This window comes from Oryzias melastigma, linkage group LG8, assembly GCF_002922805.2.
Source record: "Oryzias melastigma strain HK-1 linkage group LG8, ASM292280v2, whole genome shotgun sequence".
NCBI lineage: Eukaryota > Metazoa > Chordata > Actinopteri > Beloniformes > Adrianichthyidae > Oryzias > Oryzias melastigma.
Window position 1 is genome coordinate 13,969,507 of NC_050519.1, and position 21,004 is coordinate 13,990,510.

General features: G+C 39.7%; 1 protein-coding gene across 2 annotated transcripts; it reads left to right on the plus strand.

Moving 5' to 3' along the window:
- Window positions 1-7,095: 7,095 nt before the first annotated feature.
- On the plus strand, window positions 7,096-10,691 carry tob1a (transducer of ERBB2, 1a). 2 transcript variants are annotated; one of them, XM_036213303.1, is made up of 2 exons: window positions 7,096-7,358; window positions 8,475-10,691. In XM_036213303.1, the coding sequence occupies exon 2, from the start codon at window positions 8,695-8,697 to the stop codon at window positions 9,724-9,726; it is 1,032 nt and encodes a 343-aa protein (XP_036069196.1). In that variant the 5' UTR covers window positions 7,096-7,358; window positions 8,475-8,694; the 3' UTR covers window positions 9,727-10,691. The 2 variants fall into 2 exon arrangements, with proteins under 2 accessions (XP_036069196.1, XP_024127834.1); XM_024272066.2 differs by having other exon boundaries at window positions 7,096-7,354.
- Window positions 10,692-21,004: the final 10,313 nt, after the last annotated feature.

Sequence of the window (21,004 nt, forward strand, 5' to 3'; positions counted from 1 at the left end):
AGAGGATCATAAATAAACCAAGGTAATCAAGGTGATGTCAGGCACTAACCGAGATCAGAACTGATGTGGCCTGTCAGCGCCACAGATGAATCACGAATACCTCCACATCTTTCTCTTATCTGTCCGTTAGCTTTTTCATGTCTCATAACTGAATTGATTCTCAGTGTCCTTCAGGCACTGCGGGGTGTAGCTCCATCATTCGAGGCAGTTTATGTGCCATTAAAGGGAGGTGCACTTGTGTCAATATCCATAAAGGTTTGCATTGGATTCCCTCCCCTTCCTTATGTTCCTGTTTTAATGATTCGGCCACATCAGGTACAATCGTGAGGCAATAAAGTCAGAAGGACCCAGTCGGAGTTTGAACAGTGATTTACAGGCCAGAAAAGACATTATAACGGTTGTAAAACGTGACGATGAGTCAGAGAAGTATAACATATCAAATATAAGCAAGGTCTTTGTGTGCATCTACGAATGTGCAGATGTTTTGTGATAAGACTCAACATCCTCAGCTCAAATGCTTTTCCTAAGAGAGCACAGATTAGAAATGTGCTGCTTCACATTCAGCAGCTTCGTGCATTTGAGCACTGCATTGCTCTCCCCTCCTGATGGCAAATAGATTTATTGATGTTGCACTACTAGCCTTCCATCAGATGAATTATGTAACAGCCTGGATAGCTTATGCACAGGAAAGAAAAAAGAAAAAACGTATTTATGCTGCTGTCGTGACAACTACTAACACAACCTCTGCATTTACATACACCGCGCCCTGTAAATCCTCCATGTATATGCATGCTGGGTGACTCACCGCTGGCCACTGGTGCATGATATTTAATAGGCAGCCGCAGCTGACAGGCTGTTCGGAAGCTAAAAAGAAATGAAAATGTGTCATCTTTTGCTAACATCCTAGCTGCTTGAGATACACAAAGAGATGTCAAACAAAGGGGGTGATTTATGATTCCTAGATCTGCAGGAGTTCAAGAGATGAGATAAGAAGGTGTTTTCTTATGGATTCAAACTAATGCTGAGCAATCATGAGATTTCCTTTTTGTTCCTCTTGTTGAGCTTCAGTCTTCTGTTTGCAAAGAGAAGAGGCTGAACCTGACATCAAAGTGTTGTACCTCTTGGCTGTAGGTGTACAGTCACAGATCCAGAGAGATGTAGGTGTTATGCTACGTACACACAGGGTAATGCGTGTTCAAGTACACACTAAAAGGCCATTCTTGAATGTGCTTTTAGCTGCGCTTTTTTATTTTGTACATAGAGCCCAAATATTGTCTTAAAATCTTGTGCAATGACACAAGAGCAAGTTTTTGAAGCCAGAGTTTAGTTTTACATAGACCAGAGGTCTGCAACCTTTAACACTCAAACAGCCATTTGGTCCAGTTTCTTTCAGAACAAAATCCAGCGAGAGCCGGAAATACACAATATTTAGTGATCATTAAGAACAATTTGTGAAATGTAGATTTGAAATATTGCAATTAATGAATTTCAACGGTGTCTATAGGTTTATTTCTTTTACTTTTGACAGCATTTCAAGATAAAATACACCAAATAAGATCCTGCTGCTGCAGAAGAGTAACTTCAAAATAAAATCCAAGAGAGTCAAACATAATGTTTTTTGTCATCAGGATTTTGGTGCATCCCCATAATTTTTATCCTTTTACTGTCAAATATAAACAACATTGAAGTAATATCCAATTATATATAAAAAACTCATAACATTAAAAAATAAACTGAGCTTTTTGTTCTCATTTTTTGAGATGTGAGGAACATAATACATTATTCTAAATCATTAACTATTTTAAACTGTATTTGTTCTAAACTTTAACCACTTTAGCATAATTTACCAAAACATAAGACTTTTATTTGACTAACTTTACAATAAAAACACACATTAAAAGATAATTTCTACAAAATCTCTATACTGGAATATCAAACTTTTTGCCTTAATTTTGCTCTGTGGTTTGACATATTAAAAGTATAAACAGAAATGCCAAAATTCGATTATTTATTTGAAAAATGTGCTTTTTTTTTTAAAGCTAAAGAGCCACGATAAAGGGATAAAAGAACCACATGAGGCTCTGGAGCCACAGGTTGCAGACCCCTGACATATACTTTTCATTGGAAGTGATTTTTTTGAACATGTGTGAACATAGCTTTACGGACATCCATCACCGCTGTGATTTGATGAAACTGCTGCTCTTTGGAAGTGAAGAAAAATTTGACAATGCTGGCACATAACAAAAAGTATTTTTTTAATCTGTGAAGCTATGTTCACACCATGAATTTGAGGTGCGTGCTAAAGTCTAATTCTTGAATGCAGCTTTAGTCAGTGTTCACTCTAGACAATCAGGAAGGGGTTTCTTCTTCATCTTCTTCTTCTTTATGCACTCTTTATGAGTTCATGTCCATCACCTACAATTGGAAAAGGCTTGGTTCTTAAAATGTCAAAGTGATGTTAATATCACAAATCTTGCCCCAAGTTTTTCTTTCATAGCTCTATTCCAAAAATATGACAATTAGACTTGTTGTCATATAATTCCGACTGGGCACAAACCACCATTAATTATTTCTCCTCCATGATCAAATTTTACTTGACATTTTTAAATCAGAGTACCTGAAGTTTGACCTGGTTGAAATTTTTATGGGTGTTCAATTGCAGCACATTTTGTAAGCATAGCCTAAAAATGGTCATAGAAACTTGCGTGAGAGTTTAGAAACACACATTTACATAGACGTTTCATTGGAAGTGGCTGGTTGAACATGCATTGTCGTGGGCGGTGTGAATGTAGCTTCAAGGGTTTTACACACCGGCTGCATGGCGTCACGTATAAGCAGCCACTTGCAATGAAAAGTCTATGCAAAATTGCGTTGATCAGAGTTTTGGGAATCTGGAATGCTTGTGATCGTAGGTCACTAGGCAGCTTTTTAAGTCTGGTCATAGACTCTACCTACAAATCAGGTGTTCATTGATCACACGCTGAAAGTTCAACTGGTTAAACTTTTTCACGCTGAATCACACTGTGATTTGGTAGTGACCTGTGGGTAATGTCCGCTTCGAAACATGGAAGTGGCCACCATTGTAAACATGAAGGAGAAATGAATAATTGCGGTTTGTGCCCAGCTGTATTAATGTAACACCAAGACAGACATTTGTAGGAACAGTGAAAAATAAAATCCTGGAGCAAGATTTGCAGGATTTGCACTGCTGTGACTTTGCGCTCTGAGCCTTTACCGATTGTAGGTGGCGGACGAGCACTAGTAAACAGTAAATAAACAAAAGAAGAATCTTCTCCCTGTTGCTACCGGCTTGTCTGGCGCTGGTCCAGTGTGAACACTACCGGTTGATACGCATTCATAGAACCACGTATAGTGCGTTCTTGAACACACCACACGAGGCTGGTATGAATACTACAATACAGAGCAGCTGAATTCACAACCCAGGATCTCAAAATATTTAAGCGAAAAATTGATTTTGTTTCATAGTTTGCTTTTTTTTAAGGAAAAAATGTCACAAGAAAGCATGGTTTTCATTAGATACAAATGTAATCAATGTCAGATTTAATACATTCCTTCAAGAATAATATTTTCCTTTACTTAACTCCCCACAGGGAGTGCAGCTCTATTGTTGCTCTGTGGGAATTTTTAGACACTGAGATTCATCTCAGTTTAGTTTTGGCAGCATGAAGTGGAAAAAAGAGACTCCAGCCCGACCTCCCGTTTTAACCCGCAGTCTTCCTCTCCATTTGACTCCACGGTTGCCTGTCTCGCCCACCACCTCATTTGCTCTTCAAAGGGGAAAGCAAAGCATCTGTCTATTACGAGGAGCCCAGGGCGCTCTGCAGAGCTGTGTTAAGTAATAACAACCAGTGACGTCAAAGGCTTTCCGTCTGAGCTGGAGAGGGGAGGGCAACCAGGCAGGGGGGAAAAAGAGAAAGGAAGGAGGCAAGGCAGACATGGAAGAGTCGTATAGGAGAGGCACCATGTCTGTTTAGGATGCCATTTGTGCATTTTCAGCTAAATGTATATAAATCCAGGACATCCAGAGCAAATAATCATTTAGTCGCACAGGTTTAAGACTGGGTTTAAACTCCCAGGCTAAAAGCAAACAAACATTTTTGGAAATATTTTAACCCATTTCTGAAAAAGCTTTGTGAATAAAAGGAAATGGAGGTTATCATAAACATAACTCTAAATCCAGTTTGTTGACAGACAGAATTTGTTTATTCTTTGACTTCAGGGTGAGATCCGGTTTGTACTAACACAATAATGAAGGTTAAGGTCTTTTAAGATGTTTTTGTTGAAGATAAGAAAATCCTTCACCGTTTTTTGTAGTTGGAATAATGTAATGTCTATATAACATAATCATCTCTTTAAGACTTTCAAAGTTAAAAAAAAAATCTCAAATTAATCTGGAACATTCAGTAAAGGACTCTTATCTTGTTTTTGTCTCTGCCCAGACTTGCATCCCTGGAAACCGACTAAAGACGCTGATGGAGAGGGGGAGATTAGAGATATTTAGGTGTTGCACTCCTTCATAAGCAGAAGTGACAGAGGCAGTAGTGTAGTGGATGCATTAGGCCTTAATCATTAGAGGATTACACCCTAAGACAATATAGCAGTCTTAGCATGCCTCATTATGGCTGCCGACCTTGCTCTGTCAGGTGACGGCTATTTATTGCTAATGCAGAGAGGTTTAGGACGGCGTGCGTTTCACTGAACGAGCAGGAAGGAAGTGCAGTGTGTTTACATCCAGAATCAGAAACAACACATATGTCCAAATTACCATTGGATGGTTTATAAAAAATAAATGAAAATACAATTTTCTCACATGAAAAATTGTACAAACACAATGTATTTCCAATCTAGTGAGCCTCAATGCACACAATTGACTGTATACGAAAAGCGGACCAAGTGAGTCACCCATAGAAAATAGTTTATTTCCGGTTCCAACAAAACAGAATCTATTTAAGTGCCATTTTTTTATTAACATCGACATGTTGGAACCAGATGATGTTAGTGAACAGTGATTGGTCAGAGTCTGTCTAAATTAACCACTTTTGCCAATCAGGAGTGACCTTGTCTGAAGTCCACACCCCTTCCACTGAAAGTGGCTGTTACCGGTAATCAACAGCTACAAAAGTTTGCCATGAGTCCTTTTATTTGTCAGTTTATATCTTGACTGACTTTCACTACAGAACAAATATCCTAAAAAAGTAGGATAAGCAAGAACATGTTTGTTAGCTAGTGGCTGGATGGTTCAGTTGGCTGGGTGTAGAATGAGAAAACTGGAAACCAGGAAACCTGGGGGACACAGTTAACTTAATCCAGCATGAAGGCAAGAAACTTCCCTCTGGTGTCTAATCTATATAGCCAGAAGAGATGGCTGGTCCCTAGTCAAGATAAAATACAGGGTCAGGAAGGGAATTTGGTGTAAAACTCTTTCTCAAACCAAGTGTCCAAATCAATGAAAGTTGATTCTTTGTGGCGACTCCTGAAGGGCTGTACTGAAAGGTGAACAACAACAAGAACATGTTAAAAGAAGTATCAGAGCAAGAATGGTAGTTCTTTATTTTTGGTGCAGTGTGATTCGTGTGTTGTCTCTCTTCCCCACTTCCCTCTGGGGGGGCAAGAGAGATTCCAGATTCCAGGTGGCTCGTCTGTGCTCCTGTCCTTGCCCGTGGACCTCGCCTCTGGCTTGACTCAGTGACTCAATTATCAGTGTGAACCCCATTGAAAAAATGTGTTGTAATATTTCACCATATAAATAAAACTGAATTGAATTGAAGAATGGTTATTCTAACTAATACAATGACTAGGTACTAGCTCGTGAGTCTATGAGATTTGGGGTATTTGGAACTAGAGTTACTTCGTATTTGGAATGCACGGGGGTCACTCAGTCCAGTTCTCTTGTACAGTCAACTGGTTTTTGCAGACTTCTGAATCAACCCCCTCCCCCGCCCTCCTCAAAAGGCAAACGCACTAATAGCGCACCAAGTAGTAAAGGAATTCATACACAACCGTAGATATTTTTAGTTAATAACTAAGACTCACATTCAGAATAGATTGAAGTGCATAATGTTAAGATATGGTGTGTCTTTTGTGTTTGATCCATACAAAGAAGGCCTTTGCACTCACACTCACACTACAAGCACATGACTCCACTCAAGTCAAAGTCCACCCTGTCCCTTCTATACAAGTCAGACTGCTGTTTTCCATTACGGAGCTGCCTATGAAGGTTAAGCATTCCTGCCTTTAAACTGTCTGCTCAACTGTTTCGTCCATACAATCTTAGCCCATCATAATAAAAACACTTCCACGGTGACGTGTGATGCATGCACTGCAGCCGGCGAACACAGAGTTTGTGTGATTAACATGGTTTGATGTGTTAGTGCACTTTAAATTGGGCGACAGCGTGCGCTTACCACAGCGATGACGTGCGCTGCCTACATCAGCACCTTGGATACGGATACACCAGTAGGACTCCTGCCCCGTTTTAGACCAATCAGCGCTTGTGTTTTCTAGATAGCACTCAGCACCACCCACACTGCTGCCAGCTGTATTGTTCCGCTGCAGGGAATCTCCTTTCAGGCATTAAACCTGTATTCATCCATAGTTCTGCTGTGTTTAAAGCCAAACAAAAAATAACTTTCAGGAAATAGTATCATTACTAAAAAGGGAAGTAGTTCATTTGATTCAGGCGATTAAAAAACATAAAATGTCTATGTAATGCGCATTAAACCGTAAGTATGCTATTACATATAATAGTTTCAAGTAAATAATCAAATAAATATGTCTAAACTACACAATTTCCTTAACATTATCAGTTTATTTATGCCTTTTCGCTGTCAGTAAAGACCTATGTTATCTCTGACGCAAACCCTGGGTATGAGAGTCCCTCCCATTTCTTGGAATCATATGTCCTGGTTGACAGCGTCCTGAGCCAATGAGAGCTCGAGTCCCGCCGGGTTCCGAGGGAGGGACTTTTCCGACGGGCCAATCACATTCGCCAGTATTGTTTTGACCTCTGAAACCGCATCACCGCCTCCCTCGTGCCCATGGCGGAGGAAATCTATAAATAAAGGCAACACAACATCAGAAGGGGACGAAGTTGCGAAACTCCCGTGTAGGAGGGAGCTGCTCTGCAAGCCTGCTGAAAGAGGACTTTAAAAACGCAAAATAACCTTAAAAACAGAAACCGTAAACGCCAATCCTCCGAAACCTACATTTACTGGAATATTTTTTTGTAAAACTGATAATATATCCTATGTAAAGAAAGTATTTATACTTTATTCCTATTTGCACTAACCAACGGTACTTCAGAACTACTGAGAATCTTTATTTTTTACGAAAAGTAAGTATGCCCGACTTTATTTCTACTATGTTTATCATGTGCCTGCATTTATGTTTGGTTTTATGGCCGTGCTCGCACTTTCTAAGCTGATTTGCTGCGTCAGTCCTCGGAAGTTAGGGAGGGGTGTACGTGCACAGACGGTCAGTGTTAACTGTTCGGTCCTTTTTATTTCCACGGATAAAATGGTAGCAGTTGTATAAAGGGAAACGAATTTCATTTTTGATATTTTCAACCTCAAAATCAACCTAGCTTGTAATTTTCCTCCGCCGTAGAGCGGCTTCTGTAACGACAGCGCAAGATATCAAACGACAATCTTCATTTTTGTTGTCACACGGTTTTGACGTCACCACTAAAAGTCGTTTTATTTATTTATTTATTCATTCTATTTTTAGGAGCTCTTATTATCGAAAATGGCTGCTAAAATCGCTTCCATCAAGCTAGTCGTGAGTCGAGTAGAAATAGGTTCCACCTCTACACAGAAAATAGTTCCCCTCAGAATAAAATAACCGTTCAGAAGGTTCTAGTTTTTTGGTCTTTGAGCCTGTAATCAACAGGTCATTGACAGGCTTTTATCAGATCAGGATGTCCTTAAACCTTTCACATATATTTCCAACCACATTTATGCTCAACAGAAAAGGATGCCACCCCCTCCTCCTTGAAACTACTAAACATGGGTGTCGACACAGTTTGCCAAGTCTTATTTGGACATTGTTTTCGGTGTGGGGAAGCTCTGCGCCTAATGAGATCTTTACACACAGAAATAGTCCCGTGACAGAGGTTTAGTAGCTCTGAAGTCCAGATCCCTTCCTCACTAACCTACCCTCCGGCGGGTATTATTGACTAGGCGTTAACTTTAGTTGCGATTACTGTAAATAAATGCTGGATCCCCACCGTACTAAGGCTCCCTTCTGCTTTATGGAGCCACTCTAGCTTATTATGTAAGAGGATTCCCAGCTCTAGTGAAAGATGTATCTGTTCCCTACTATGTCTGCACACCCGATGTGTTATAAACAGTTTCATTCCTTTTGGTCCTCGTCTGTGCTCATTTAATTTGGTGGATATGTTCCTTGAGTATTCATCCCCATTGTTTTTTTTCTTTTTCTTTTTTGTTTTTCTGCAGAAAGAAATATTAAACACCCCGTGGAGGGACACCACTACATTACAAAACCAGCACTTTTTTGATTTTCCAACCTGTTTCATCCACGTCCCGGTTGCTTTTGCTGCCCTGCCTGGAGCACGTCTGTGTTGCCAAACACGGATAAACAAAGCAGACCCGGTGGACACGTTCAAGGTCAGACGAAGCTAATCTTCACACATCTGGTACACTTCAGCAGTCCGCTATGCAGCTCGAAATCCAAGTAGCTCTCAACTTCATCATCTCGTACCTGTACAATAAGCTGCCCCGGAGGCGGGTCAACATCTTCGGCGAGGAGCTTGAGAGGCAGCTGAAGCAGAAATATGAAGGACACTGGTACCCAGACAAGCCATACAAGGGCTCAGGATTCCGATGCATCCACGTGGGGGAGAAGGTGGACCCTGTGGTGGAGAAAGCAGCCAAAGAGAGTGGGCTAGAGATCGAGGATGTTCGCAATAACCTGCCCCAGGACCTCAGCGTGTGGATTGACCCCTACGAGGTGTCTTACCAGATTGGAGAGAAGGGGCCCATCAAAGTATTGTATGTCGATGACAGCAATGAAAGTGGAGCCAACAGTGGAGGACTCGATCTGGACAAGGAGATCAAGAACAGTTTCAACCCCGAAGCGCAGGTCTTCATGCCGATCAGTGAACCTGCGAACGGTGCCTCGCCGGGCTCCAGCTCTCCGTCTCCCCCGTTTGGCCACTCGGCGGCGGTCAGCCCCACCTTCATGCCCCGCTCCACCCAGCCTTTAACCTTCACTACAGCCACTTTCGCAGCTACCAAGTTCGGCTCCACTAAGATGAAGAGCAGTGGACGCAGCAGCAACAACAACAACAATGGCGGCGGCAGCAGTGCTGGGAACAAAGCGGCCCGTACCTCTCCCACCAACCTGGGCCTGAATGTGAACAGTCTCCTCAAACAGAAAGCCATCTCCACCTCCATGCACTCACTGTACGGGCTGGGTCTCGGCCCGCAGCAGCACCCAAAGCCCTCCGCCTTGTCCCCGAATGCCAAGGAGTTCGTGTTCCCTCCCCTGCAGGGCCAGGGTAGCCAGAGTGCTCTGTTCCCAGGAGACAGCTCGCTCAGCCTCAGCCCGCTGCAGTACAGCAATGCCTTCGATATGTTTGCGGCCTACGGTGGCCTTAACGACAAGTCCCTCATGGATGGCTTGAATTTCAGCTTAAGCAACATGCAGTATTCTAACCAGCAATTCCAGCCAGTCATGGCCAACTAGTACGCGTTAAAGTACTACTTAAGCTACTTCATGCAGAAATGACCAGAGATAATGTGATGGGGGGAAGCAAAACAGATGCACATTTTGAAAAAAAGAAAAACAACCTTAAAAAAAGTGTAAACACAAAAAAACAGAATGTCAAAGTAAAAGAAAAAAAAAGACTTGTAAACCTGTAAGATCTCAGTTTCGAGTCAGAGCATGAGCCCGAGGGAGAATTTCTACGCCCCCTTGAGTTATACTGTTTCATTTTATTTTTTTTCTTTCTTTCTTTAAACAATGAAGCTTGTAGTACAAGATGTCCAAGCTTGGTTACCTAAACTTACGAATGCATCGTTGTCATTTCTTTTGCCAACCAAGCACAAAATATTTTTTTTATGTAACTGTTTTAAGATATATATATTGAAAAAAAAAAGAGGACAAAAAAGAAGAAAAAAAGAGAGACATCATCACAAGTCATGGCCTCTTTCAGTATTTAAAAACATAACTGGACATCGCCAATTTCGTCACGAAAATTGGCAGAAATAAGTGGGATTTCCTGGTCTTTTTCTAATTGTATAATTTAATTTAGTACAAGAGTTTGTAAAATATCAGAGTATCTATTGTTTCTACGACATGGTATTGCATTTATATCTTTTTACTACTCCAGTGATCTGTGATGGCTGCAGCAACTTTATGTTTTTCTTTTTTTTATTAAAAAAATTATACAAAAAAAACACCTGAATCCATCTGTTTAAAAAATAATAAATAAAAAAAGAAAAAAAAAACATGGACTACCCTGAAGATTGTGTACAGAATATTCCGTAGTGGTGGGATTTAAGAATATTTGCTTTTTTGAAAAAACATAAGAGTTGTATTTTCTGTTAAGAGTTTAAAGATTTTTGCTATATAATGGACAAAATGTAATCGTATATTAATTTTGTACCTACATTGTGCAATACTTGATAAAAGCAAACGGTATAACAAAAGTATTGAGTCAGTGTCTTGCGTGTTCCGAGGTACTTTATTAAGTTTGTATTAAAAACAAAAGCTTGAAACAAACAAAAATAATAATACAGACGCTTTATTTTGGTGGGGTTTGGGAGGAAGTGAAGACCAAGCCCTTTCTTTTTGGGGCTGAACATGTCTGGACAGAACTCCAGCTCTTTTCCCTTAAGTCATAAATCAGGTTTTTCCTTTTTAATCATCATTTTCGTACATTATGTTCTTGGCTAACATCCATCCGCCTCTCTTCTACGCTAGGTTTCATTAATACAAAAGCTATAGATCATACTTTTAGCTCCCAGCTGATCCATAAGAATTAATACTAATACCAGATAATGTTATATATTCAGCACAGTTCATTTTCTGTGCTTGTGATGACGATTTACTGGTCTCAGCAGCTTAGCACTTCATAAGAATGCTTACCTAACTGTTGCAACTATTAAACTGATATTATTTATAATGCTTAGTGGGAGTTGATCTGCCGGGTGAGCTCCTGGTTTCAAAGGGTGGGGAACCTTTAACAGGTTCTGGGAGGCACATAAACCTCAAAGGAACCCGTACATATATATGATCCCAGTGCAATCAACACAGCTGTAGCAGAATTAGGGAAGTTCAAGTGTTAAATAACGGTGTTGATCACCATGTGGCAGAAGGCCAAGCTTGCATTTCACCTAGTGTTCCAACCACGTGGTCTGTTAACGGATAACTGGTAGGACATTTTTTTTTTTTTTTTTTTGTGGTGCAAAGCAGAATTTGATCCTGAACTTTTTATTTACCGGAGCTGCAGAACTATAAAGTTACTGGACTGAAACCAAGAGGCTGCAGTAAAAGTTGTGACTTCAGCTTTTATTTTCTTTAAAGAAATAAAGCAGATTAATAAGGTAAGAAATAGATTCATGACTTGCACATATTTCACCATAATCTGAAGGCTAGTTTGGCCTCCCTGCCTTTGAGATGCTGTTTTTTGCTGCTGCTGAGAGGCTTTTGGACGTTGGGTTGCAGTCACCCTGACCCCGGCTGCCACATCAGGGGCCCCCGCCGGAGCTGGCTCATCATGGCTCGTCTGTCCTTCCGCTCCCTGACGCACTCGGGGCTTGATACGAGCGGGTAAAGTTCACGGCGTGCGCGCTGATAGTGGGACGGGGTGGGGAGGAGGATGTTTGTTTACGCTTCTCGTGTGTTTGCGCGCACGTAGGCCTCCGAAGGAGAGGCTGCGAGGAACGGGTCACCCTGAAAATACCCCCTTTCGGTGGGTGACGGGTTTGCAGTAAATCACGTGTGGGACTCCCTGCATGGGGGGGCAGAAAGGAGATCCCCCCCACCATATCAACTGTTCCGTTTTCTCCAGGCTGTCACTCCACACATGCTGTGACTTATCAGGAGGTTGACACCAGTGAGGTCATTTATGCTAGAATAGAGAAACTTAGTTTATTAGTAGTTACATTCAGTTTGCTAGTCAAAAAATCACCCAGATTAGTGTTTTAAGTCTCAATTATTTGCTAGAATAAAACACATTTCAATAATTTCACTACTAAAAAACAGCACTAAAAGCAACAAACAAGCTTTAAAAAAGACCACTGAAACACAGCCCCCACACTCCTATCGGTGCTAATTTGACGCCGAGCTCAGCGCCCCGGCACCCTGTCATAAAAACAGGTGGAGCTCAGCTTGCCTCGCTGCCAGCCAACAGCCAGGCCGTATGGTAATGTCACCTTCCTCAGCAGAAAACGGTTAATGGCTCTGCCCTGGTCCAACTTCACATCTATTTCGGGAAGCTGATTGAGCAACGATAAGCTGGAAGATACAGAGCTTTTTCTCTGAATATTACCTCACCGCACCTTATCTGTGGCCCCCAGAGGCAAGCCGAGGCTCCCAGCCCCGCCGCAGAGAGTCTATCAACCTATAGTTTCCATTCAGCCTTAAGAAAACTATTGTTTACATATGTTGTAGTTTCTAAATATTAGTCTTTCTTTAAATAACTTAAAGTCCCCTTCCGATGAAAATCCTGTTTTCTGAGTTTTTAACATGTATGTGTGGCATTTTTCTCATGAAAGAGAACAAATGTAATAAGAAATCGTTTCGTTTTCGCATTTCCTAGTATTTCTCCTTTTAAATCGCTGTCAATCAAGCTGTCAAACCGGCTCTGTTTGAATTAATGATCTATTAATACGTTACAACAGCTCTCCTGCACATGCACTAAACCCCTCATCTGGCCCGACTAGCGTGTCTAGCTCAGGTGCTCAGGTCAAATGAGCCGGCGTTCGTATTTCTGTCAGCCGTTGCTAGATTTGATGAGTGAGTTTCATATAATACTTATGGTAGCAGGGCTGAGAACCCTGGACAGTCTCCACCAGACTCCACGGAGCTTCTTGATGTGACCACGGAAATGTGAACGGCGGCTCATTTGACAGCAGTTGTAAAGGATTGTAAATCAATGAAAGAGCATTTTGATGTTAGCTTTCATTATTTTCCCCAGAACTCAACGACACAGCAACGTCAATAAGCATTGGAGAATTAGCTAAAAGAGTCTTTGGTGAACTGGAAGGAGAAAGAATCAGGATGTTGGAGGAAGTTCGGTCCATGAAGATCTTCACTTCCTCGTCCGAGTTGACATCCGGCCAAAACGATACGACTGGACATTACTGATATTGATTGATATTTTTATGTAGCAGCAGGGAAGCTCTCATAATCAGACAGAGGGGGATCGGGGGTGGGGCTTATCAGCTCCAAAAGCCACGCCCCCTCAGAGGAGATTTTGGAAACAGAGGCTTCAGATCAACACTAAAAGTGGCTTTTTAAGACATTTAGGTTGGGGGATTTTGTTAAAAAACTTCATAATCATAATTAAAACACTACTGGGGACTTTTTTTAAATAAAAAAATTGTCATAGGGGGACTTTAAGTCAGGTTAGCATCTTGTGATCCACACATTCTGTGGATTTAGCCTCCAATTTATGTTTGGCGTTCTTGTTTGTCCTCTTATCTGCAAAGGAAAATAAATAAAAATAAAAATAAAAAGACTGCACCTTCTTTAACTACTTTTCTTTAGTTTCTGATGTCATGCAGCTCCTGTTTGTGCCAACAGCTCATTAATGATAACCTCTCAGCTGACAGGATAATTGTGTTGATCAATCATTAAATTAGAAAAAAATCAGCATTTCCAGAGATAAAACTACAGATGGGAACTTCCTTACTTTTCTTATCTGCTTCTATCACCAATATGCTTCCAACTCAGTAAAGATTAGTGATGCACTTCTGTGACGCTGCTGTCAGTCGGAGGCATTTAGTTTAACTTTTGTCCTAAAGAGACTTTTCGGTTTCATTTCTGTCGGTTTGGCTGCTTTTGCACACCTGGGTTCTGCACCGGTTGCTACACGCCTGTAGTTTTCAACCCCACCCAGATGTACTCTGTCTTCACAGCTGTTTAACCCTTTAACACCTGAGGCGACGTCAGTGACAATTAAACACAAAATCTTTGACATACTGAAACTTTTTCAACCGTTAACCCGATCAACGTAATTCTAGTAGATTTTGAAGGAGAAAAGCGACTTTTCTCCTTCAAAATCTACTAGAATTACGTTGATCGGGTTAATGGTGAAAAGTTACAGTGAGTTGAAGAACACAAACACTGAAGCTTCAGTGTTAAAGGGTTAAAAAAAAATCCAAAATGAAACTAACAGGAAATTATTTGAATTTTCTTCAGAATTTCTTCAAAACTTTATTATAGGTTCCTCCACAAATAAAAAAAAAGCATAATGTATGTCACAAAGAGGATGATAAAGTTGGCTGCAGAGATAAAAGTTGGTTTTGGAGATGAATTCATAGAAAAAAAAACATTTAAAAGATTGATAAAGAGAAGAGAGCACCAAAGTCCATAACACCAGTATGTTTCTGTGCTGCAGCGATGAGAGAATTCAATCTGAAGGCAAAAATATATATATATTTTTATCATCCCTATAGATTTAAATCAAGAGATTATAGAGAATCTGTGCTGTTTAATCAGAATATTGAAACACAGCAACGAATCTCACTGATTTGGAAAACTCAAGCAAAAATGTTCCTCAGCAGGAAGCTTTTTTCCCTCCGACTTTGCACCAAAAGATCTGAAAAAATACTCTTCTGAACTTTGCCCACTTAAGAGTTGGGTTAGATTTACTCAACATATGGGTCTGCTTTGGACAGCTTTAATGAAAAATATTTACTTAAGCTAAAGAAAGAAAGAGAGAAAGCATGGAGCACTCGCCAGCCTCCAGTCATGCCTCAACTCATGAGACCTGCACTTTGTTCCCCTGGTCTCCAGATTTGGCTTGTGAAAGAGTTTTTCCAACACAGTTGTAGACCTTGATTCTTAGTAGAAGCTTTTTTTGTTGATTCTAATGTATAATGAAGGAAGTGTTTGCAAACACACCTCAGATTCACGCAGAGCTCTGAGAAATGCAGAGAAATGGGCATCTGTGTGGCAGAAACCAGGCCGTAAATGGATGCTTCTGTGTGGGACGGGTGACCTTTTGAGGTGCCGGGGGGCAGAGGAACCTCTAAATGAAAGGGTTTTAGATGCGGGGCATTAAAGGAGGTAATCAACAAGTGTCAGCATGTAATAAACCACAAGGTAATGTTTTTGTTTCTTTTAACTTGAGATAAAGGCTGAATTGAATGTCATAGTGAAGATGTCAGCAGCAGGAGCAGCATTGACAGTGACATTTGTCTTAATCTGATTTATTATTAAATCTATTATTTATTTTTACTCAATTAATCTTGCTTTTTTATCATTTATATTATTTTATCCTAAAATTGTGGCGTTTACTTTTACTTTAGAATATATAGACACTTTATATACTCAGACATCTCATGATGATGATTGTTTTCTTTATTTTATTCATACATTAAAAAAAGATAAAAAAGATTAAAAAATGAAAAAAAACACCTGAAAGATGAAAAAGAACCTTGCTTATTTTTTAAGATTACAATGTTTAAAACAAAGAATACTGTCAAAAAGCAAAGCTAACCCACAAAAAAGTGCATTTATTATAGCTTGTCAATCAAATATTAATGTACTTCTTTTTTTTTTAGTTTCCATTTATAGTAAATATATTTAAAAGATAAGCTGAGCCTAAAGCAGCTACTCCTTTTTTTCTCTTAATAAAGTTGATCTCCCTGTTTGTTTTTTCCAGTTCTATTTTCCTCTACAGTTATTTCTCTTGGCTGTCATATTACACACATCAAAGTGAGCTGCAGAAAACTCATGCCAGCTCATATTTAGCCATTAGAAGAGAAGTTTGTCAAATCGTTTGACCTGTCAGGTAAAATATCTCCAAGTCGTGGCCTAAAAAGGATTTTTACCGCCTGCAGCTGTGGCTTTAAAGTTGAACACAGCTGTGAAGCAGATGCTTTGGCTGCTTCCTCCTTAAAACACCAAAGATATTCGTATTTTATTTGATTGTTTATTTTTTTAGGCTTTTGAAGAATCCTAATTAGTAACACAGTTAAACTGTATTTGAAAAACAGATTTGTTAAAAATGTCAGAGTTCCACCTCAGCCAGGCACATTTGCTCGTGCACGGGCTTAGGGAATGTGGCACACACCTGTCAGCCAGGAATATTCCACACAGAAACACTAATAAGTCCAGAGTTTGCAGTAATGGTAGAGATTCTTCCGTCCGTCTTTCTTTGTTTTGGTTTGCATTTCCAGAAAAGGAGAGAATTTTCTCTCCACTGATAAAAAAAGACTTATATATAAGAAACTTAAAACTTTCAAAGCAAAAGTTTTAGATCTATGATGGAAATGTCTTTTGATAAAAATTCAGAGGCATGATTTTGAAATATGCGTATATATTTTAAAAAGTAGAATTGGTATCAATTACCCAAGAAAAGGCTTTTATTTCACAGCAACTGTCCAAAGCTTGGTATAAAAAAAACACCAGTTAAGCTTAATTTAACAAGAGGTTTTAGTTGATTTCTTTAAAGACTCACTCCAGTGCTCCTTTGAGCTACATTGAAAGCATTTCAAGTTGTCTTTTATTTATGATTATGCCATTTTATGTTTATTGCCTCTGAGTTGTGGGAAGAACAGCACCAACAGCGCTGTTGATGCTACCCGTCACCCATAACTGAGAGCTCTCTGTTTACATCTATGGTTTACTGCTAGCTTACAGCCCCTCACATCCCCAACCCAACATTTCTAATGCAACAGAAATCAAGAGGAACTGACTGCAGACATCAATGTCCAGAACCAAAAAAAGCCCTTTATTTTAACTGTCAACCCTACTGGATACAGTTTTTCCCATTTTAACGTTGGTAAAAGCTTTTTCTACCATTTTCAGTTGCTTTGGGTTAATTGAATCATGATCTCAAGCATTTTATCTAAATCTAGGTCCCTCTCTTCTGCGGTTGTATTTAGTTTTGTTTTCTTTTTATTCTGCGTTTTGTGTATTTTATTTCTAGAGTGGGACTTCTGTGTTTGTGCGTGCGGGATGGTGGTGGAGGACCCAGACCCAGGAGACCAGGCGTGGTGACAGGAACTTAAAAAGATTAATAAATTAACCAAAACTTGACAAAACCTAAGCACCAGATCCTGACATTACTACCTATATAATTTAGTTTTTTAGCATTTAGGGATTAGGGTGCCCTGTGACAGACTGGCGACCTGTCCAGGGTGTACCCCGCCTTCGCCCTTCAGTAGCCGGGATAGGCTCCGGCACCCCCGCGACCCCGAAAGGGACACAGCGGTCAAGAAAATGGATGGATGGATGGGATTAGGGTGGGAATTTGGACAGAGCCTTTGTTTGACTGTCTTTGTTGATCATTTACAGGTGTGATCCTGGAAAGGGTGTGGCTCACAAAAATGGCGATCAATATTGGAACAATCCAGCCGTACAGAAAACTAAAGACGTTTATGGATCTATTTGTCTGTAAGGGGTGTAGCAAAGCAGGGAGCTTGTGACCATATTTTTTTCATGTCTTAAATGCAATCTTTTCAATTCACAGCAGTTTGAATGAAGAAATACTCAGAAATGCAATTTTAAGCTTAATTTTCTTTCTTTATTTCCTCCATTATCAGAAAACTCTCACAAAATCATGCTAAAAAAAACATTTTCATCATAACATCTCTCTTCAAGTCAGTGCTCCACTCAGCCTCTCAATCTGATTAATCATATCTAGTATTATCTCAAAATTGTGTGTTTATATGTATTTTTTTTTTATTCTGAAATGAATGAATGACAAACATAGAACTTGTTGACCTTCTGGATGAAAAAAAGCCTCATGTCATCCCAATACCCCTCACAGGAAGTCCAGCTCATGTATCATTCACTCCTCACATGCTTAACTGCTGAGACAAAGAGGTTGGCTGGATTTCTTTGTGTTTATTTGTTCTTACTGCTAAGCTTTAAGTTATCTGACTCACGATTTTACGCCTTTCTGTGGGGTCATCAGCATTATGTCAGGTTCCTCGTCAAACTCTTTAGGAAAGCTTACAACCCAGAATGTCAACAATAGCCGGTCGACTTCCAACAGCTGAGGTAAACGGACCTGATGTCCATCTTTGAGTAGCCCACGCCTTGTTTACACTGCGGTGTTTGATCTGTGGACACAATGCAGGCAGACTTGCTGATGTCGCCTCTCTCCCACACAGAACAAATATGTTGAAAGTTAATTCTTCTGTGTGGGTTGCATGTGTGCGAGTTTGTGAAGGAGGTGTCACTGGGACCTCAGTGGGTGGCGTTGCATAAGAGCGTTGGTGCTCGAGAGGTTTGACGGAGAATTAGACGGGTGGAGTTTAGTTGGTGCCGTTGGTGGTGCGTCTCCCTTTTTCCTCCCTGTGTCACGGTGCAGCGTGAACATGGAGTGAACTCGGCACGCGGTGATGTGAGTCATCTGCGTGGAGATTCGTGTGGACGCTACGCCTTGAGGGCAGCATGTGAACCTGATCACAGATTAGATGGACAACTGAGGAAAAAGATTGAGCAAAAAGCAAAGATAGAAATTTAATGACTGTCCTCATTCAGAGGAAGTTTGACAGAAAATTGTGAAATCATCTTGAGGTTTGGACTGTTGCAACTCTACCTGCTGAGTGATTCAGCCTTGATGTGTTTGTTAAGATGTGAGGAACAACGAAAAAGCTGCATAAGTGCAAGTTAGTTAAGAGTAGATTTCTGATTTTTAAGATGATTAAATCTTGATTCTGATTGTGATCTGTAGTGAGAGCAGGGAGGAGGAACATCTAGAGAAGTGGAGATGAAAGCAAATGACTGAAGGTCTAATGTACATGTGTCAAAGTCAAGGCCCGGGGGCCGGATCCGGCCCTCCAGATCATTTTATTTTATTGTTATTAATGGCCTGATGTTAAGTTGCGCTCATTTCCAACTTGTATAATTTTGACAAAATATATTTTTATAGAGAGTAAAATATTGAAATTTATTTAAGGTTTAAGTTGATTTAATCTGGAATAATATTCCTGCCTTTTTATTATTCATATTTATGTTAAAAAGTTACGGTTTTAAGATAAAAAAAAATGTCATTCTCCTAAGTTTTTGGACTTTTTTGGCATTTACTAAGATTTTTTAGGCTGAGTTTAGCTAATATTTCAGCTACATGCCAATTTCATTAAAAAAAAAACGTTTTTTACGCTGCTTTGGAGTTAGGTTGATATTTACACGCTAGCTGTTTTGGCTAGCGTAAGGCTTTGTTTTTTTTAGGCTAATTTGGTATTGAGCAAATATTTTAGCTGACTATCAGCTTGAGCGTTTTCAGCTATTAACTTCAGTGATTTCAGCTATCAATTTCAGCACCTTCAGCTATCCGCACTAGCATCTTCAGCAGCCAAATTCAGTTTACACCATTCGCACTAGCCTCATCGCAGGCAATGCAGCTGGTGTTCATTAGAAATTCACCTCTGAGTTGTGGGAAGGACCGTTGGCATGGAGTAAGCCCAGCCCTACTTCCCATCATCCATCTTTTTATATTCTCTACCTCTAGCTTACAGCTTACACAGATCTATTTGTCTACAAGTGAAAACAGGGAGCTTCTGGCTTGCCGTAGTAGCTTGTACATCACTACTAGAAGCCAAATCTTTTTTAGTCTGCACCTAATTCACAACAATTTGATTAAATAAATATTCAGAACTGCAACTTTAAGATTAATTTTCTTAAAATATGTCCTCCATCATGAGAAAAAAAGCCACAAGAACATATTAAAAACAGCGTTTTCATTAGAGTGGGTCTTTAAGGCAGAATCACAGTGCCACAAAAGTGCTGCAGCACTTCTTAAACTCTCTTTGGCTCATGCTTGTGAGCCGACTGCTATAATGAGCCATTGTCTGTTTTCTGCCAAATCCTTTGAAAACGTCCCCTGTGACAGAGAGTAAATATGTTGGGAAAACTACTTTATGTTCCAAGTGATGGTCTCGTCTACACGGTGTCCAGAGGGAGCTTCTTATTTTGAGTTTGTGGAGAAGCACATTTTAATGCACATACGTCTCATTTTTAAAGCACATGCACTTCATTACTCAGCAGTTCATGTCATCCTAAGGCTTGAAAACTTCTGGCTTTCAAAGATTGTGCTTTAAATCTATGGATGAGTGAGTCTTCATTTAATTTTAACATTTCAAAATAAAATGTTTTTTCCTCTTCTGCAGATAAGACGGATCCACTGAGGTGGGCAATTTTTGTTTTCTCACTTCTGAGTCATTACTGCAGGAGGCGGAGCCACCAATGCTAATGAGTCTATTTAGTTTCATTCATAAAAACTATATTAAACTTCAGGGGAATGATAGAAGATGTAGCAACTCATGTTTTAACTTCATTGCTAGAATGTTGGAAATATTAAAGTTGTTGGGGGTTTAAGTCCCAGAATGCAATGCTCCAGAAATCTCTGTTGAAAATTTTCTCACTAAATTTAAGTTTCTTGTCTTCAAAAAAATTGTTTTATTTTAAGCTACAAAAATTACTCCAAGCAATTACACCTACAATGAAACTTTTATGATAGTATGATAACATCAAAAGTTTTTTTTTAATATACATAATAATATTAATCATCAAAACAGCAAAACAGCAACAAAAAAATAAAAAATAAAAAAAATAAGCAAAAATTATTTTGGTTGTATGTAAATAGTAAATTTTTAAAAAACCTCATTTCTTTCCGCATAAACAGCTGTAAAAAATAAACTTTATAGGGAAAAAAGTTTGTAAAAGAAACATTTTAGCAAAAAAAAAAAGGGCTAAAATGCTGGAATCTCACAGACATTAGTTAAGATTTGCTAAATTGTTGCTACGGATCAAAGTTTGCTGCAGAAAAAACATTTGA